This window comes from Dama dama, chromosome 23, assembly GCF_033118175.1.
Source record: "Dama dama isolate Ldn47 chromosome 23, ASM3311817v1, whole genome shotgun sequence".
In the NCBI taxonomy this organism is placed as follows: Eukaryota; Metazoa; Chordata; class Mammalia; order Artiodactyla; family Cervidae; genus Dama; species Dama dama.
In genome coordinates, this window is record NC_083703.1 from 47555045 (window position 1) to 47576905 (window position 21861).

Below are 21861 nucleotides of genomic sequence, written 5' to 3' on the forward strand. Positions count from 1 at the left end.
GCTAAATAAAAGTATAAACTGTTTAAATATATAATAAAGACAATTCACCAAGATTCAGTGACAAATATTCTAGGAACCAACACTTAACCTAAATCAGCAACTTCAGAGGATGCCCAACTTCATTATTATTATGCAGTATCACCTTGGTACTCTAGTAATTGCAGTATGGTCAGGAAAAAAAGAAAATCTAACTGACTAATTAAAAAACATGAAAGTGATTAATAAAAGAATTTAATCATATCTGACTAGATATAAAACAAATATATAAAAATAAGTATCTAATCTGTACAATACTTGCAGAGAAATAGATATTGGATATATAGCCCATGTAAAATACGAGAAAAGACTATCAGAATGTTCTGGAAGACTTCATCCAACAAGCCATGTCATTTATTAGGCGATACCGTCCTATGCAGGACAAAAGATGGTAAATATACATGCATTAGCTTTAGCACTTTCATTATTTTACTGAGATATATTTGACTATGACTATTTTAACTTCCCCGCTGGCTCAGACGGCAAAGCATCTGCCTACAATGCGGGAGACCTGGGTTTGATCCCTGGGTTGGGAAGATGCCCTGGAGAAGGAAATGGCAACCCACTCCAGTACTCTTGCCTGGAAAATCCCATGGATGGAGGATCCTGGTAGGCTACAGTTCATGGGGCTGCAAAGAGTCGGACATGACTGAGAGACTTTACTTTCACTTTCACAATTGGAGGAAGTGTAATCTTTTATATGCCAAAGCCTTTGACTGTGTGGATCACAACAAACTGCGGAAAATTCTTAATGAGATGGGAATACCAGACTACCTGACCTGCCTCTTGAGAAATCTGTATGCAGGTCAGGAGTACATCAAGGCTGTATATTTCACCCTGCTTATTTAACTTACATGTAGAGTAAATCATGAGAAACACTGGGCTGGATGAAGCCCAGGCTGGAATCAAGACTGCCTGGAGAAATATCAATAACCTCAGATCTGCAGATGATACCACCCTTATGGCGGAAAGTGAAGAAGAACTAAAGAGCCTCTTGATGAAAGTTAAAGAGGAGAGTGAAAAAGTTGGCTTAAAACTCAACATTCAGAAAACTAAGATCATGAGATCTGGTCCCATTACTTCATGGCAAATAGATGGGGAAACGGTGGAAACAGTGTCAGACTTTATTTTTTGGGGCTCCAAAATCACTGCAGATGGTGATTGCAGCCAAGAAATTAAAAGACTCTTATTCCTTGGAAGAAAAGTTATGACCAACCTAGACAGCATATTAAAAAGCAGAGACATTGCCAACAAAGGTCTATCTAGTCAAACCTGTGGTTTTTCCAGTAGTCATGTATAGATGTGAGAGTTGGTATATAAAGAAAGCTGAGCACCGAAGAATTGATGCTTTTGAACTGTGGTGTTGCAGAAGACTCTTGAGAGTCCCTTGGACTGCAAGGAGATCCAACCAGTCCATCCTAAAGGAAATCAGTCCTGAATGTTCACTGGAAGGACTAATGCTGAAGCTGAAACTCTAATACTTTGGCCAACTGATGTGAAGAACTAACACATTTGAAAAGACCCCTGATGCTAGGAAAGATTGAAGGCGGGAGGTGAAGGGGATGACAGAGGATGAGATGGTTGGATGGCATCACTGACTCAATGGATATGAGTTTGAGTCAACTCTGGGAGTTGGTGATGGACAGGGAGGCCTAGCGTGCTGCAGTTCATGGGGTTGCAGAGTTGGACATGACTGAGCAACGGAACTGAACTGAACTGAACTGAATATTTTATATTAGCATTAGAGGAGTACAAGGACTTTTCCATTTCTTAAACTGAGATGTTGCTGAATATAATTATATTTTTCACTACTCATACATAAAAAAAGAATGGAATTTTGCCATTTGGAACAACATGGATAGACTTGGAGAGTATTATGCTAAGCAAATAAGTCAGACAGAAGGACAAATACTGTATAATTTATATGTGGAATCTGAAAACTACAACAAACTAGTGAATATAACAAAAAAATATGATTCACAGAGAACAAGCTAGTGGTTACTGGTAGACAGAGGGAAGGGGGAGGGGCAAAATAGGAGTAGGGGGTTAAGAGGTACAAACTATTAGGTATAAACTAAGGTACAAGTATATGTTGTATAATTCAGAGAATATAGGCAATATTTTATAATAACTATAAGTGGAGTATATCCTTTAAAAATTGTGATTCACTATACTGTATACCTGTAACATAATATTGTACATGAATTACACTTCAGTAAGAAACAATTGTAAAACAATTTTCATGTCCTTTGGAAAAAGTATTTATGTAAGTAATTAGTATTTCAAATAGAGAAAAATAAAAAGAAAAATGAATAAATGTAACCTGTAACCCCACTTCCCAAAGATGATGGTCAAAGGTTTTGGAGCACATTTTCATTACTTTCTTTTAAGCACACATCTACATAAATATAAATGTATTTGTAACAAAACTGAATTGCGAGAATATCTAATGAATATCTATTGCTGAATAAACAAGAATCTGGTAAATGGATGCAGGTGGAGCCAAACTTTGAAGAAAATCCAAGAAGAGGCCAATTCAAAACACATAAAGGATTTTAATTTCAACTTTGTGGGGGGAAGTAACCAAATCCTAAAGTAAATCCTATTGCTGAAAAAAGACACAAATTTTCTTTAGTATGAACAGTCAGAAAAAAAAAAAGAAAGAAAATCACCAAGTATACATGAAAAGATTCAATAGTCCAAAAAAGGGGTCTATTCTGAGGCACTGAAAGAAACATTTCCCAAAGAAACAATCAGATGACATGGGAGAAAACGTTCATGCAAAGTCCCTAAGATACATTTTCAGGGGACTTCAGAGGTTACTGCATCTATGAAAAGATTGCATCATGGAAGATTGTATTTTAATTTGAAATACAATTATGAAGCCAAACTTAAAAAGGCAATGCCCCCTAATAAACTGCTGGATCTTGGAACTGAGATTTCCTGGCTGTTAACATCAGGAAACGGGAGACCACATGTTACCCGATGGAAGCACACACAGTTACTTGTAAATTAGTGCTTCCTCCACCCTAGGCAAAGGAATATGCTTGAGGGGGATACACTCAGCACCTCCCGTAGGAAACTACAGGACAAATAAACTGCTCAACAAGTAAACTTCAAGGAGGGACTTCTCTGATGATACAGTGGTTAAGAATCCATCTACCAAGGCCGGGGACATGGGTTCAATCTGCAGTTGAGGAAGACTCCATATGCTTAAGAGCAACAAAGCCAGAGAGCCACAATTACTGAGCCCATGCTCTAGAGTCCATGTGCTGCAGCTACTGAAGGCTCTATTCCTAGAGTCTGGGCTCTGAAACAAGAAAAGCCACCACAATGAGAAGCCCATGCACTGCAACAAGGAGTAACCCCCACTTGCAGCAACTAGAGAAAGCCTATGCAACCAAAATTTATGCAGTATAAATGCAACCAAAGACCCAGTGCAACCAAACATAAATAAATAAACAATTTTTAAAAATAAAAAGAAAGAGAAAAAAAGTGAGAGAGCAAGAGAGGTGTATCAATCAACATCAACGGCAATGTGTGGACATTCAGGACATGATGTGGCTCCTGTTTCTAATATTTATGAGAAAACTGGAAACTTGAACACTAAAAATTTATCATATTAAACACTTAATTTTTAAGATAATTGTTTGGTTTTTTAAAAACTATCTTTTAGAGGTTAACTACTGAGTTGTTTATAGATGAAGTGAAACACCCAGGACTTGATCAAAACAATGGGGAACAGGAAATTAAGGGATAGACATATAACAATAGTGGCTAGCAGTTGACACCCGTTAAGCCAGATGATGGGCACATCAGGGGCTATTATGCAATTCTCTCTACTTTTGTGTATGTTTGAAAATTACTAAAAACAAATTGTTCCAAAATTGCTCTAGAAACATGAGCAAGAGGTTGAGTATTCCAGAAAATCCTGTCAGGGACTTAGATCATTGTTATAGGACATGGTCCCAGAACTTAGAGAAAATGGGAAAGGATAGTATAGTATGAGTGAAACTATGAAACTTAAGACAAAGGAGATGCAGTGTGAAGGCAACATCAGAATTCCAGAAGAATTCTGGAAGAATTCTCTTTCCAGAAAGAGAAAACAAGCAATAAGCTTCACTAAACATTTCCATTATTGGTTTCTTCTCTATCAACAAGTTATCTAGCAGTATTTTATACATCCAAATACATAGAAACTCTTAATTATTTTATTACCAACTTCTAATTGTGTATATAGTTAGAGAACATGTTTCCTACGATATTTATTTTGGAAAAAAAAATGAGGCTTGCTTTAGGGCCTAGAACATAAATCGCTTTTAGAAACATCTCTGAGTGCTTGTGAGGAATGGCTACTCTCTGACTGTGTACTCTCTGATTCTAAACATGCTCTTTGGTCACTTAACCTTGCTTAGTTTTTGTCTGCCTAACATATCAAACGGGAAGTACTAGACTCTCCCACTGGCTGGTGGACCTATCAATTTCTTCCTCTAGTTCCATCCATTTATACTGCATAAATTTTGAGGTTATCTGATAAGGTGCATATGTTTAAAATACTCCTCTTTATCAATTGAACTTTCCCATCCTTTTTTTTTCGGTGGCACCACACAGCTTGTGGGGTCTTATTTTCCCAACCAGGGACTGAACCCAGGCCCATAGCCCTGAAAGCTCTAGTCTTAACACTGGACCACCAAGGAACTCCCAGAACCTCCCTATCCTTAGCAACTTTTGTCTAGAATTTATTTTGTCTGCAAATAATATAATAGATGGTTAGTATTTGCCCCATGAGATTCTTTCACCCATGCTTTTACTTTGAATTTTGTACACTCTTATGTAGAGTCTGTAAATAGTACTTCTAGACACATCTGTGATGAAGGATCATTTTTTTTGTTTTTCCCAATCCATTATAGGTTAAGACTTTCGTAAAATATACCAAAAAATCAATTTCTAGAACTAAAGACATGCAAACTACAGAGCAGATATTTTAGTACTGAATTCAACACACATAAAAATGACTGTCAAATAGCTTTATCAACTTCTGGACATAAGTTGTTGCACCCATCAACAATCACAGCCACACTTATGAACTCAGTGTTGCAAGTAGTATATGATCAGGATTTTATTCTGTGATCTGGTCTAACAATCTACTTTTTAACTGGCAAGTTTAGTCCATTTATTGTTATTGGCACATTGGGCTTGTTTCTCTTATCTCTGTAAGTCTCTCTTCTTCCATCACCAAGTTGATATGGCCTGAAATTATCATTTGAATATATTATTGGTATTCGTTTCTTTCCTTTGGCCTTCACTACATTTTTTTTTTTTTTTTGCCTTCCTTCACTACATTTTAACAACCAAGTGCTATACTGCTTCCACCCAAATTCATATATTGAAACCTAATCCCCAGTGTGTTGGTACTGAGAGGTGGGGCTTTTGAGGGGTAGTTAGTTCAGGAAGAGAAGGGGATGACAGAGAATGATGGTTGAATGGCATCACCAACTCTATGGATATGAATTTGAGTAAGCTCTGGGAGTTGGTGATGGACAGGGAAGCCTGGTGTGCTGCATGGGGTTGCAAGAGTCGGACATGACTGAGCAACTGAACTGATCCTAGGTCATGAGGCTGCAGCCCTCATGAATGGGAGTTGTGCCCTCATAAGAGTTCAATCTTTTGCCCTTTCCACCATGTAAAGACACAGTAACAAGATGGCTATTTCTGAGCCAGGAAGCAGAAGATACCTCACCAGATACCAAATCTGCCATGCCATGATTTCTAGCCTCCAAAACTGTAAGAAATGTTTTTGTTTCTGAGCCACCCACTCTACGGTTTTCTCATAGGCATAACGAACCAAGACACCAAGTTGACCCAGATCCTTACTGCTTATCTTTCCTTCAGTTATCTTCTACAGTATTTCCTAGATTTGTTATCCCTTGTATTTAAGTACTTTACCCAAAGTATTTAAATGGGGGCTTTTGAGTGGCTAGACATAAAATCCCAAGTTCAATGTTTTTTATCTTCCAGTCCTTAAAAATGCAAGGAGATCACATTGCCAACATCTGTTGGATCATCGAAAAAGTAAGAGTTCCAGAAAAACATACTTCTGCTTTACTGACTACACCAAAGCTTTTGACTGTGTGGATCACAACAAACTGTGGGACATTCTTAAAGAGAGGGGAATAGATGGGAGTATCAGACCACCTTACCTGCCTTGATAAATTTGTATGCAGGTCAAGAAGCAACAGTTGGAATCAGACATGGAACTACAGACTGGTTCCAAATTGGGAAAGGAGTACGTCATGGCTGTATATTGTCACCCTGCTTATTTAACTTATATGCAGAGTACATCATGTGAAATGCCAGGCTGGATGAAGCACAAGCTGGAACCAAGATTGCCAGGAGAAATATCAATAACCTCAGATACGCAGATGACATCACCTTTATGGTAGAAAGAGAAGAACTAAAGAGCCTCTTGATGAAAGTGAAAGAGAGTGAAAAAGTTGGCTTAAAACAACATTCAAAAAACTATGATCATGACATCCGGTCCTATCACTGCATGGTAAACAGATGGGGAAACAATAGAAAACAGTTTGGACTTTACATTTTTGGGCTCCAAAATCACTGCAGATGGTGACTGAAGTCATGAAATTAAAAGACACTTGCTCCTTATGACCAACTTAGACAGCATATTAAAAACTAGAGACATTACTTTGCTGACAAGTTCCATCTACTCAAAGCTATGGTTTTTCCAGGAATCATGTATGGATGTGAGTTGAACTATAAAGAAAGCTGAGTGCCGAAGAATTAATGATTTTGAACTATGGTGTTGGTGAAGACTCTTGAGACTCCCTTGGACTCCAAGGAGATAAAGCCAGTTAATCCCAAAGGAAATCAGTCCTGAATATTCTTTGGAAGGACTGATGTTGAAGCTCAAACTCTAATACTTTAGCCACCTAATGCGAAGAACTGACTCATTGGTAAAGACCCTGATGCTGGAAAAGATTGAAGGCAGGAGGAAAAGGGGATGAAAGAGGATGAGATGGTTGGATGGCATCACTGACTTGATGGACTTGAGTCTAAGCAAGCTCCAGGAGTTGGTGATGGGCAGGGAAGCCTGGCGTGCTGCAGTCCATGGGGTCGCAGAGTCGGACACAACTGAGTGAGTGAACTAAACTGAAAAATGTAACTCCTCTAACAGGGTTGATGGAAAATTTGGCATTCATGGGATGATCCTAGCTCTAAAGGGCTTCATTTTTGCTCATTCTCTCTGGAAGTTTATGTACCAACATGAACTACCCTCACAATAGTAAAATGTGACAGCACATACATCTTTAAATGTCCGAAAACTAAACAGTAAGTGGTATAGCAACGCATATATATGCAAGATTGTGAAGAAAAGCAAGGAAAGGATAAACCCCAAATCCAGGTAGTGGGTCTCTCTTGGGGAGGAATGGGGGTGTACCAGGTGAGAGGTCCATGGGGTGGGGGTGGGGCTTTACCACTGGAATGTGCTGTCGTCCCAAGTGGGGGTGAGAACATGGGTATGAAATACCTCACATGCATTTTCCTCACGTATATAGTGGTGTAAGGTGAAACAGTTCATCTTGTAACTGGATGCTTAGCAGTGACTCATAGGTCAGGATATTGGGAACTGGAAGCAGCAGGTTGAATTCCTATGGAAGTAGCTGTGGTGTTCACTATGGCTCAAACTGCCAGAGACAAACAAGGGATACAGATGTGGATTTATTGTTGTTGTTCAGTCACTAAGTTGTGTCTGACTCTGACCCCATGGACTACAGGACACCAGGCCTCCCTGTCTTTCATCATCTCCTGGAGTATGCCCAAGTTCATGTCCATTGAATCAGTGATGGCATCTAACCATCTCTTCCTCTGCCACCCTCTTCTTTTGCCTCACTGAAAATGTCGACTCATTGGAAAAGACCTTGATGCTAGGAAAGGCTGAAGGCAGCTGGAGAAAAGATGGAGATGGAGGAATTCTAAGTCTGCTCTAAATTAAGAAATACGCCCAACAAGCACCTTTGGATTTGTCTTCATATTCCTCTGGGAACCATGCCTCTGACTGAATGAGCTGTTCTCAAGCTTGGCTTTGAGCTTTTTCTGGCACCCACACGTCAGCATTTCCTGTACCAGCCTCAACCCTAAAGGGGCCCAGATTGCTCTGGGAACCCTAGATTCCACTGTGTGGCCATGACAGTCTTTCTGGTCACCAATACCTAAAAGGTCTCCAGCCTCCAGACGTCACTAATTTATTAAGAGACTCATAATTTCACCCCAAAGCCCAGCATGAGTGCATCCTTCAACCAAGGTCTCCTTCCCCCGTTAGGTATTCTCCCAAGGAGAGAAATGTTCTCTAGCCATAGGGGCCAATGATACTTCAGCAACTGCTATCCTCCTTTGAGTTTTTAATGTATCTGAACCTGTTGAACTGAAATTTTTATTAGTTGATTTCCCTCCCCTAGGTGATGACTTTTAATTAATGACGAGTTTCTTAAAGACCAGCCAAAGTACATGAACAGCAGAATTGCATCCAGGAGAGCTTTTATTTGTACGGAACAGTTTTAAAAATACAGAATAAAATAGCTTTATCTCTACTATTATTCACAACATCTGGTCCAAATATTACATATTAAAATACTTAAACGTTTAATGAAGGTATGTTAGAAAAACAATATGAAAATTCTTTTTAAAAACGCCATAAAAGAATTAGACATAGAAAACAACCCCACCCCAAATACCCTCAATATGCAAAATAAAAATAAAAACCAAACAAAATCCCAGAAAGGTATATAGCCAAAGTCAGTCACAAAAACTTAAGGAAAATATAGGCATCCCTACTGTTTTAAGAACAGTCAGAAATTGACTAACATGACAAAGGTTGCTATGAATGAACAAAAAGGGTCTTAACTTGACTGTCAGTAAGATGGCACCACTGGGGAGGGTGTCCTAAGTGCCAGGAAACACACAGAGCAATTCTAAGGAGTCTGGATATCACCAGTGTAGGGTGAGGGCAAGGAGGTCAAGAATAGCCTAAAAGGATAGGAATGTGTGAGAGGCTGCTGAAAAGGGATCTTCAGCATTAACATGCTTCAAGGGTCCAAGGGCAGAAGCTGAAGGCTGGCAAAAAATGGGCAACCGTCTTGCACTACTCCACTTGTGACTGCAGGAGGAATGGAGGGTAGAGGAAGTCCTATTCTCTGTGTCAAAATCGTTAAGGGGACAGAGCACAATACAAGTAACATGTGACGCCCCAAGTGTTTCCCTAAGACCAAGGGGTGGTTCCCTGAAGTGGGCCCTGTGAGAGCTCAGGCTGCCAGGGCATTCAGGGGACACAGCCGGGTGAGCAAACCAGGAGGCAATAGCCATGCCAGGCATGCTGCCCGCAGCTGTGTGTCCACCCCAAGCTGTGGGGGTGAGTATGCAGGATGCTGCCTCTCTGTGCACCAGACAGCTTCTGGGATGAGGCTTCTGCCACAGTTCCTTCTTCATCTCCTATCTGGCCTGAACACTCTTGTGGCATTGATTATTATGGAAGATTATAGTTGTCAACTTCAAGTCTAAGTTGCTTGCTAGTACTAATATTTCAGCAGGGACACGTATTAAAGAAATAACAACTTAGCTCATGGTCATAAAATATATGAGTGGGTAAATAAAGTATAAACACATACTAGAGATTCATCAATGGAGAAATTCTATCATCACATGACATTGTCATGAAAATTATCATTCCCTCCCTGGAAAACTGTGACTATTATCCTGGGTAGAAATATTATTTTACTATATGGAAATACTGTAATATTCATGCATAAACCAGGTATAATCATGAAAGTCAGTATTCTACAGTATGAAGCAAATTCTGTGTATGAATTTGTTACCAAGAAAACAGGAAACCGTCAGGACCCATGGATATACCATTCTCTTGTCTTGATCAATCACAAGAACTACAATCTAACACTGAAGCCCTCTTAAGAAAGATTCTGTATATCTATGTGAAATTCACTAGTGAGAGTGAGAATGAAAATTGGCTACAAAGACTGGAGGCATTTCCCATTTTTCTATGATCCATGTTAGATATTTTATCAAAACCAGTGTGGGTTCTCCCTTGCCCCCCACCAGTGATACTGTAGCGTCTTTTGTCCTATTTGTAAGTTTCTACTTTTCACATCATGATCACCAATATAAATGTGAAAATGGAGGGGGGGGGGAGGTGTTCAAGTGGGAATTGGAGAATGAATGCTCTGTCCAAGGACATTCACATTCAAAACATCCTACAATGTTTAACTGGCCAAAGCGTGGGGTGTATGTGACCCCAATAATGCACATGGCAGGTGCACAGGCACAGTATCCCCCAAAACCTCCTTTTCAGGTATGTACTCAAACACAAGAAACAAATGAATATAGTTTTTTTTTTTCAACTACAGACTCATTCTGCAGTGTATATGCAAGCAAGAGGACACTTCCTAACCTCCTGTCCCCTTCCCCCACCATGGACAGAGAATCAAAGTTGGCCCCAATGGAACGAGAAGGGGGAAAAGCCTCCTTTTCCAATAGGAGGTGTGGGCACAGGGCATCTTTGCACATTTTGAGGACTTGCACACGTCCTGAGTGTTACCCATTGGGAGGGAAGATGCCTGGGTCAAGTTAAACTGAAGGGAGCTTGTTCCTGAATTACCAATGGTTCCGAGGCTTTCATCTGGGTATTTGGTCATTCTGCTCATCTAGAGAGCAAGAATACTGCACATCTCTGGGCTATTTAACTGTTTCCCCACTGTTCAGAGGAGAGAAATTGGAGATGCTAAGCAAAATACAAACAGAATAAACTAGGCAATTAAGGTGACAACTAGGGCTGTCAGTCTTCAGGGCTTACCTGAACAGGATAAAAATCATTAACCAGTGTGCTTCTAAATATGCTTCCCCCCCACCCCAAAAAAAAACCCATACAAACTTAAATTTAGAGTCTTTCTTTACTTAATTTGCAATAAGGTTTTGGCAAAACATTGCAGTAGCTCTGGAGTGTTCTTGCCAGAATAGGTCTTAAAGCCCCAAACTTTACAGGAGTCAAGGAGGCCAGTTGTGGGGGCCAGAAATTCACTATGTGGATTCAAGGCTGCCAAGAACCATGTGCCCACTGCCTGTAAACAATCAGGTAAATAAACACTTAAGAAGCACTATCTCATGAAACAAGGTCACTCAGGCTTTTCCTTTGAAAATTTCAAACCAAATTCAGTAAGTCATTTTTGTCAGAAATAATTTAATGTTACTAATAAGAATTTAACAGAGGGGGACTGCTAGCTGCTTTTCTTACCTCTTCAACAAGAAAGGCAGCATTTGGTCAGGGAATCTAGTCTTCCCCTCTGGAAAATAAAAATCCAGTGGACATTCAACATGAAAACCCACAGAAAGCTTTCTTAAGCCTTAACTGCCAGATGTGAATGGCAACTTAACTGCAGCGATTAATTTACCAGGATGCCGAACCATTCAATATGGCAGCTGTTTTGTCACCTGCCCTGGCTTCCGTTCTTCAGAAAACAAATCAACGTATAACTTAACTTATGGTTTCTGGGCTCTGGTCCAGCAGTCAGTTTGATAAACAGATTAAGCATTATATATTTACACTTTCATGGTATCAAGCAATACAAAACACAACCACAATAATGGTTACTGGCCTTCTAGAGCCATGACAACAAACTTCCCTGTTGGTGTCCATAGCTTTAACAAATGCTGGTTCCTTTCTGAACGGGGGATAGGAGATGAGGGACAGGTAATAGGGATGTAAGGTAAGAGGGTCACATGGAAAAACACTGATTTAAAAAACCCATAATCAGTAACATTAAATAGGAATAAAATCTTGTAATTACAAATACACACAACAATAACTGACATCCACGTCAGCAGAGCCAAGATCCTCATAAACATCTGCTTGGTGCCTTTGTGTGGCACTGTATACCCGTCACACCAGCCAGGAGTGATAAATACCAAATAGAGTGTCTCAGCTACTAGTAATAAGGAGACCAATAAGAGACAGGTTGGCCTAGCTTGGGCCAAGGTGGCACCAAGAAAGTATAATTGAGAATCAGATACTGATTTCAAGGTAATTTCCCTTCTTGTCCAGTCCCCTAATTTCCATTCTATCTGTGGACAGACTTTACCCATGCACAGATTTGGGCAGAGTGTAAAGCATGTCACTGTTTTCAATTGGCCAGCAGCCACCTACACACAGTATCAGGGATCATAAAATCACACTTGACCAGTCAGTTGTGACAGTGCAAGGATATTGGTACCCCTTGACCAGAGGAGGTCTCTGTAGGTGCAGGTCCTGGTGCTTCCAAGGACAGAAAGCCCCTGAACCCTGGAGGCGGCCTGTAAGAAAGCTAGCACAGGGTGTTAGAAGGGGACTAAAAACAAGGAGTCACTGTAGACTTCAAGCATCCACTCCCACAGGAGAGCAGGAACTTCAAACTCAGTGACCATGACCATCAACGAATGTTCTCAAGGGCTTAAATAAAAAGATAGATGAGACATCGTTATTAGACATGATCACAACCCACAAGAAAAAAGCTACCTGTAATCTGTCTTAGCTCTGGGGTGGATAATATAAATGCAGATCTACAAACATATATGTTACTGCTTGTTACTCAGCAAGGAACTACAGGTTCATGCCTCACTGTGGCCAGGCCACAGGATGAGCTACGGCTATACTGTGGCCTGCGAGTCTTCATCTGAACTCCGGCTACTAGTGCTTTTCCCGAGGCCTTTCCATGTGTAGCCTGCAAAGGTTGGGCTGATGGGTAAGTAGCTGAAACATCTGTATTTTTTAATAACGTTCATGCCAAATGGCAAATCATAGGATTCCATGCCATCAAGAGACTTGCTCCCTTTGCCCACGCCCTTCTTCCATTTTCTGATTCCTCTTTCCTCTGGAGTACCTGTGGAACACAAACAGCAAAACAAAAACAGAACAATGGAATATTTAGTTAAACAGTTTTACCAAGAATGGAGATTCTCTGCTTCTGTTGTCCCATAGATTGAATGGACAGGATGACAGAAAAGAGCACTTGAAGAAGTTTTTGATGCTCAAACCAGAAATCTAAGAATCACTAACCCGGCAAAACAAATATGTCTAAAACACAGATTTGATCTTGCAAAATAGGGTCAGAATCCTTGTTACATCTCACAATGACCTCACTACTTGGTCACTGCACACCCACTACCCTCCTCATCTAGACATCAGTTCAGTTCAGTTGCTCAGTCATGTCCGACTCTTTGCTACCCCATGGACTGTAGCACACCAGGCCTCCCTGTCCCATCACCAACTCCTGGAGTTGACTCAAACTCATATCCATTGAGTCGGTGACGCCATCCAACCATCTCATCCTCTGTCGTCCCATTCTCCTCCTGCCTTCAATCTTTCCCAGCATCAGGGTCTTTTCAAATGAGTCAATTCTTCACATCAGGTGGCCAAAGTACTGGAGTTTCAGCTTCAGCATCAGTCCTTCCAAAGAACATTCAGGACTGATTTCCTTTACGATGGACTGGCTGGATCTCCTTGCTGTCCAAGGGACTCTCAAGAGTCTTCTCCAACACCACAGTTCAAAAGCATTAATTCTTCGGCACTCAGCTTTCTTTATCTAGACATACCACTTTTTATACTGCTTTGCTCCATTTTACTGGGGTGTAGGGTGCATTTGCCACAAATTCCCCACTTGTGGTCCTATGAGGATGAACTTCCACTGGTGAAACACTCCTGGCAATTCTGTACCCTGACAGATCAATCAGTGAGACAGATCTGGATCTTCATGGTTCAGCACTTCTGGACTCCTTTTCAAAAGTCTTTACAGTGCAGATAGCACTGGTACCTGCTTTTAGCTCCATGGGAGCCCTAACAATATATTTCTCTGCCTGAGCCTGGGTGATGAGTCTATCCTATGGTGCAGGACTTAAGAACTTCTCATTATTTTCACACATATAAGCTATGCCCTCCCATGGGCACTTCAGTAATGAAACTGACCATTCCCATCTGCCTGACTCCTTTGTCTCTCTATTAAGTGCTGGCTTAGGAAAGAAAGAGGTATTACTGACCTCCCACAAATGTAACACCTTCCACCTACTCATGTGTGTGATTCCCTCTGCCCGATGTGTTCATCTCTCATTTTCCCAGTAACCTCTTTTTGATTGAGGCTTTTGGAGGTAGATTAAGGGCAAAATCTCAACAGAACCTTTAAGCTCAAAAATAAACATAACCCTTCCCTGACAGACGATGAATCTACCAGTGTGTCCATGGCGGCATTTTACAATACAAAGTAACCTTCTCTAGGAAGCCACAAGGCAGGCCCCACATCGCATCTTAAGTCTGTCACCCAGCACTTGGCATAGAAGGAGGAGGAGTGCTGTCCACTGGTAGCAGCTGGCTCAGAAGTATGTGAACAAGTCAATGAAAGCCAAACTGCAGGGCTCCAGGCAAGGCTGAGCAGGAGGGCAGGTAGCTGGAGCATGCTTAAGGCATCCTGCTGCCATACCACCATATACAAGGAATTCACCTGTTTTCTCTTAGAGATAATTCAGCAAGAAGGAAAAAACTAAGTTTACTAGCAAAAAGGTGATTCATGAAAGGTGGCTCAAGGTAAAACCTTAACCACTTTAATATGCCACATACCTGGGATGGTGTTATCCAAAATAAAAGCCACACAGCCTCCTACAAACATAGCAGTTGTGAGAAGAACATTCAACACTTGATCGATTCCTGTTATCCCTAAAAACAACATAGCAACAGGTCACAGTCAGTCAGAATAGACTTGTCCTTGACTTAGAAAGGAACACTGGGGTGGACCGTAATTGCCAGTCAATGCAGTGCATCAAAGTGTAAATTTCTATTTTGCATGTATAAATTCTTGCCAGTAATGCCTTAAACTATTATGACAATAATAGTAAATAAACTATTTAAACTACCTTCGACAGCAATCAAGTTATCTCCATAAGAAAAATTTCTAACAATGATTCACAGAAAGTAAATCTAACAGAGTGGACTTTCTGGGTGGTCCAGTGGTTAAGAATTCCAATGCAGGGGACGAGGGTTCGGTCCCTAGTTAGGGAACTAAGACCCCAAATGCCTCCGAGCAACTAAGCCTGTGTACTGCAACTAGAGAACCTGTACACTGCTCAATGAAAGATCCTGTGTACCACAACTAAGACCCAGAACAGTCCCCACCCAAAATCTAATAGAGTGAAGTTCACTCTATAGTGAACTATGAAGCCTTCAGGGGTGTGGGAGAGTGTTGCTTGCAGATTTTAAAAAAAATCAATATAAAAGATGGCTGCTGTAAGGTTGAAAATTTTACAAAGTGAATAACAAGATGATAAAAATATTTGTGAGATCAGCAATCAAATGAAGGGCTTCAGAATTCTGGGTTACTAATTAGTGCTTAGCTGCTTTTAATTTAGAGCAAATTTATTTCTAAAGATGTCATTATAGGAATGAGATACATTAAAATAGAAATTCACACACTTTTTGTATTTAAAAATATAATGATCTCCAACAGAAAAACAACACGTTTGGTGAGAATGTGGAGAAAGAGAAATCATTGTGTTCAACATACCTGAGGGGAATGTTGTGAGCAATGTTCCATAGCTCACCTGCTATGGAAAACAGGTGTTCCTCAAAAAGTTAAACAGAATGGCCCAACAATTCTATTCCTAGGCATATACCCAAAAGAATTAAAAACAGGTACTCAAATAGTCCTCATTACCAGGCAGATTCTGTTATTTGTGAATTGCCTACACACTGAAATTTATTTGTAAACCCAAAATGAACACTGTGGTGCTTTTAGTCATTCACGGACATGTACAAAGCAGTGAAAATTTTGAGTCACCCAACACACATGTTCCCAGCCGAGGTTAAACAAGGTAATGCTCTGCCTTCTGGTTTTAGCTTTCAGACTGTAAACAACATTCTTTTAGCAGCCTGCATAATACCACATTTTTTTTTTTTGCATTTTTGTGCTTCTTCATTGGTGATCTCGCTATTTAAAACAGCCCCATTGTAAGATGGCCATGATGCGTCTAATGGAGAAAATACGTGAGATGAATGTCATTCAGGCATGAGATCTAGTGCTATTGACTGTGTTCTCCCAAGAGCAATGGTTCAGGATTTGCTAGGTCCATATTCATGGGGATTTTATAGACCATAACTACCATGAGTGAGAACTGCCTGTACTTGCACATTAATGTCCATGACAGTACTATTTACACTAGTCAAAAAGTAGAAACAACCCAAATGTGCATCAGTGGAAAAATGGATAAACAGATTATGGTATACACATATAATGGAATATTATCTAGCCATAAAAAGAAATGAAATACTTATATATGGATAAATCTTGAAAGCACTCTGACAAATGAAAGAAGCCAGACATAAAAGGTCCATAATGTAGGATTCCATTTATGAAACATCCAGAATAGGTAAATTCATAGAAATAGCAGACTGGTGGTTGCCAGGAGCTGAGAGGAAGGGAAATGATGGGGGTTAACTATTTAATGGGTATGAAATTTTACTTTGGGCTGATGAGAATGTTTTAGAAACCAGATAGAGGTGGTGATTATACAACATTGTAAATGTACTAAAATACCACTGATCTGTTCACTTTAACATGATTAATTTTATGTTAATGTGAATATCAGCTAAAAAAAAAAAATACACACATACATATATAAAATGATCCCCAATTCTGCATAAAATGTCAGCAACAAAATTTGTTTCTTAAGATATTCTTCCTTTGTTCATTCTTTACAACATTTGGGTATTAACATAAAAAGGAATTGGGGACTTCCCTGGTGGTCCAGTGGTTAAGACTTTGTCCTCCAATGCAGGGGTTGCAGGTTTAAACCCTGGTCAGGGAGCTAAGATCCAACATGCCTTGTGGCCAAAAAGTCAAAACATTAAACAGAAGTAATGTTGTCACCAAGTTCAATAAAGACTTTAAAAACAGTCCATATCACAAAGAACTTTTTAAAAAAGGAATTAAACATACACACACTACTATATATAAAATAGGTAACTAATGAGCACCTATTGCAGAGCACAGAGAATTCTACTCAGTGCTCTGTGGTGACCTAAATGGGAAGGAAATCCACAAAAGAGGGGGCATGTATATTTGTATAATGATTCACTTTGCTGTACAACAGAAATGTACACAACACTGTAAAGCAACTATATTCCAATAAAAATTTTTTTTAAATGGTTGATCTTGAACTCAAAATATTTGTAATCCCAATAGAAAAACATGTATAGCAAAGTGTATGATGAGTTTCAAGAAATTCTAAATTTTAATATAGCCTTAGTCTGAAAAATCAAAAGGTTTTACAGAGGCATTCTGCCAAAGGGTAGGATCCTGATTTGTTTGGCTTTTTTTTTCAAAAAAAGAACAGATGGAAGCAGGAAGAAGAAGAAAGAGAAAAGGAAGGCAGGGAGACTGTGCCATGCACATCAGTTATATGCATGCGCCAACTCAAGTGGGGAGTGCAAAGGGATTCAAGTTAAACTTCGGCCAAGTGGGACTGCAATGAAATACACAGGTGAACATTCATTGAAATGATTCCTGAAGGTCTGTGAACTGGTGGCTGTGGTTCCAATTTTGCCACAAGATTCATGGCCTGTTTCTCCTACCTGTGACGAGAGGGTTCTGTCTGAGGTAACTTGGAAGGACGAGCCCAAAGAAGATTGAAAATCCAAGCACAAAGAGGTTCCGGGAAGAATTTAAATCAATGAACTGCAAGTTAGAGAGTCCAACAGCTGTGATCATTCCTAGAGAGAAAACATCACACCACAAGTTCCATTATCTCACCTATGGCATGGATGACAAATACGCTGTCTAGGGCAGACTCCCTACAATGGCCTTTCTCTGTCCCATCAGAAACAAGTTGGGAGACCTGTGTAGTGTCAGGATGGAACCAGAATGTAACCACCTGACTCAGGCACTATCTGGGTTTATTCAGGGGCATAAACATTATACTTTCTTTAGACCAGGCAGAAAACTAAAGACAATGGTTCCCCTTAAAAACTCAATTCAAACATTTCAATTACATTAGAATACGGGCCTGAATATCAGGTCCCTGATTACTACACTGAATGGCACAGAGATCAAATTGACTCCCTTCTATAAAAACCGACAGTTTTAAATGGCCCACAGGGAAAAGATATCTGAGCTTAAATCAATTATAAATGGCAACTAGGGAATTCCTTGGTGGTCCAGTGGTTTAAGACTGTGCTTACAGTGCAGGGGGTGTGGGTTCGATTCCTGGTCAGAGAACTGGGAACTAAGGTCCCACATGCTTTTCTATGGCCATACCACCCTGAACATGCCCCATTTCATCTGAGCTCAGTAACTAAGCAGGGTCAGGCTTGGTTAGTACTTGCATGGGAGATCCCACATGCTGTACGGTATGGACAAATGAAAGAGAAAAGAAAAGAACATTGCTCCTGAAGGTCTTATCTGCAATTAAATCCGTAATGGAATAATTCAGATACAAGAAAAGAAACAGCTTCTATACCACATTAAAAAATGTGATATCCAAAGATACCTGCAGAGGATATTCAAGGCAGCATGGTTTCAATAAAGCATGATAAGAACCTTAAAAAAATGGCAGAGACTAAAATTTAATCTGATTTTTCCTAGCTCAGTTATTACTACCTTTAATATCAATTCAACTTAGAAAGTGATATGCATTTATATGTTTATAAGGTACATCCTTTTGTATTTTAAAATAAAAATTTATCATTACCTTCAGTCTAACTGAAGGAATTCCTTACCAATGTGAAGAAAGAAAAGGAGCTTGAGGAGAAAGCCAACTATCAAGGAAATGGAATTTTACCAAAGAGAGTACAGAAGAGGGCGCCAAGTACAGGATCTGGAAGGGAGGCGAAGAGGGCGCTGAACTTTCCGATCATGCCCAGCGCCAGCATGAGGGCTGCGCCGTACTGTATCACCCGACGACTGCCGACCTGCAGGACACACAGAGGGCAGAGACAGGTATTCACCGTGAGGGCCTCCAAGAGCACACACAACTACTCAGGTCCCAGCAGGCAAATGTGACCAAAACCGATAGACAAAATCTAGATTACTCTTAAGGGTCTAACTTTACAGAATCTTTAGTCTAACTTTTCAATAAGGATTGATATCAACACATAACTACTAAAAATACATCCAGGGTAAAAAGATTCTCACCACCTTTCCTTGTTCCCATCCCATCTGGTTCCTGCTGGAAACTGACTCCTCTGCTTCATTTGACTATGGGGACCCCAGGGCTTGACCTATGGTCTCTGAGCCCTGGGCAATGTCACCTCACTCTGCACTCACTCCTGAGCTGTGGTCTTGGGTTTCTTAATGCCCACAGCCACCAGCCAGGGTGATCTTGTAGTGTCTCAAATCCAAAATGCAAAAAGTACACTTGGCCCCTGCTTTTCTTCTGGGTTCTGGCAGATCAGACAAAACAGTTCTGGAACTTCTCCTCCTGGCATATTAATCATGAGAGGTGGCACAGCCTAGAGACCACCATGTGCAGGCTTCTAGAGCCCAGCTGCCTGACTCCTACCTCTGCTCCATCTCTAACCATATGATGGGCATTAGCCTCTCTGGGTGGCAGGATCCTCATCTCTGTAACAATGAACAGTGTGCTTCTGCTTTGAGGATTAAATAAGCTGCATGTAAAATAGTCTGAACAACACCTGGCAAGCATTAGGTTATTTGATAGCCTCCCATCTGAGCTTGCTTCCTCTGGCCTTTCTTCTGCCCACCTGTCCTCTCCACTGTAATGGAGTAACCTCTTTAACATCATGATTTGGGAGGTCAGGTCCCTGACTAAGTCTTCTGGTGCTCATCCCCCTCCTGGCCAGTTCTTAGACACACATCAAAGTACTGATACTACCCTAAAGCTACCTTCTCTGCAAAGCCTTCTTTCATTCCAAGGCTCGACTCTCCCAACATTGGACTTCTGCAGCATCACACACAGCATTTCTGATGTGGTCCCAGCTTTATTGGTTAAGTTTGATCTCTGCCTTCTAGAAGCTTCCATCTAGTCCATGGTGAGTCACCCGGGTAGCAAGAGACGGAGCTGGCACTGGGCTCAAGAATCCTGTACTATTGGTCTCTACTCTGTGCTGCCTCTCCCAAGAGAACATCCTGAGGACATAAACTGAATAAAAGAGCTTCCAGAAATGGAACAGTGTCCACAATGGTTTATGTGTGAGTTACAATGAATAGGAAATGGCTATTTAAATAATTAAAATGAAATGAAATGTAAAAACAGACTCAGTTGTACTAGCTACATTTCAAGTGTTCAGTAGGAATAAGTGGCTGGGGGTTCCCTCAGGGGATAGTGCAAGTACAGAACATTTCTACTACTGCACCATTCTCCTGGATGATGCTGGGCTAGACCTTCCAAGAGCTTCTCAATGAGTCCAAGGGTCAAGTTCAGAGTAAGAAGCAAATCTTTTACTAAGCTATGCAGCTAGAATCAGTCACAGCTGATGCTGGAGCCTAGCTTCCATTATTCCAATTTACAGCTCATCCCATTATACCACCACTAAGTGCAGGGATGCAGTAAAAAGGGTCATGCAAATAGGAAATGGAGCAAAAATGACTTATGCTTGGCTGTATTACATGATAAGGAAGCCTTTCATTTACAAAAAGCAAGCATTTTCAGCAAACATTTTCAAGGACCAGCACTTCGGAGGGGGAGGTGATGGATACAAATATAAGTAAGTCATTAGCTTATGGTCAAATAATGGTACTGCTGCAATTATTAGGCTGTGTGGGAGTTCAGTGGGAAGAAAAAACTCTGAAAAGTTGGGGAGGACTCCCTAGAGATGGTCTTGAGGCCTGAGTAAGACAAAGAGCAACCAGACAGAGGGATCCATCTCCCAGCAGAGTCAGCCCTGTTAGATGTGCAGTGGGGAGGACTGGGCTGGCCCCAAGGATGCCTGAAACAATAAATCTTGTATGAAAACCATGCATGGAGGGCTGATATCCCTTAGACACTGTCCAAAAAAAGCAGCAAGTTAGTCACTCTTTTGTTCACAAACATTAACCAAGTGCCTATTATACATTTCTACTCTAAACACCAGAGACACAGCCCTAAAATCCCTGTCTCCTGGTGCTTATGTGAAGCCTTCACATCTTTCTCACCACACACTCGCTGGAATTGCTTCCTAGGCTCCCTTCTGATCTCCTTCTTGAACTGCAGCTCTGCCTCCAGGGCCACTGAAAAACTGACACTGCATTTCTGTCTTTCCAAAAGTGTTCAATAGGATGGTATGCTGCAGAGGAGAAATGATCTCCTTCTGGATACCATCAAAAAAGTTAGTGTGGCTGAGAAGATGGGTGTTTACTCTTCCTAGAAATAAACTTAGGTCTACATACTGTATAACAATATCTCTAGTTTGCTTATCTAACCATGTGCTAAATGTTTTACATGAAGTAATTTCAAAATTTTGCAAGCTATTGTTATTAGACAAGGGCACAGAAATTCAGAGAGGTGATGTAACTTGCCTGTGGTCATGTTAGGAGAATATGATGGAGCCAGGGCTGAATCCAAAGCAACCACCTCCCTACCGTGTCATGCTGCCCTCTTCTGTGGGACAGACAGTGGAACACTCTGAACGTAGCAGTACTGCACATGGAATCCAACCCATCCAACCCACAGAACTTCAGAACACAGCAAGGAAGGCAGCCTCACCTCTCATCAAGTAGTCAGAATGTCCATGTCTGTACATGGAATGCCGTAACTGGATAAAGGATAGCAAATAGGAGAGTTGCCAGGAAA

At 40.7% G+C, this 21861-nt stretch overlaps 1 protein-coding gene across 1 annotated transcript in view; it reads right to left on the minus strand.

The window, feature by feature from the left end:
* Window positions 1-8572: 8572 nt before the first annotated feature.
* SLC23A2 (solute carrier family 23 member 2) overlaps window positions 8573-21861 on the minus strand; it is a 136257-nt gene continuing 122968 nt past the window's right edge. Inside the window, exons 13-16 of the mRNA XM_061126626.1 lie at window positions 18913-19042; window positions 17708-17845; window positions 14702-14797; window positions 8573-12974 (exon numbers count right to left, since the gene is read on the minus strand). Of these exons, the coding sequence (XP_060982609.1) occupies window positions 12742-12974; window positions 14702-14797; window positions 17708-17845; window positions 18913-19042 (597 nt within the window). The 3' untranslated portion in view covers window positions 8573-12741. The remainder of the gene's footprint in view (window positions 12975-14701; window positions 14798-17707; window positions 17846-18912; window positions 19043-21861) is intronic.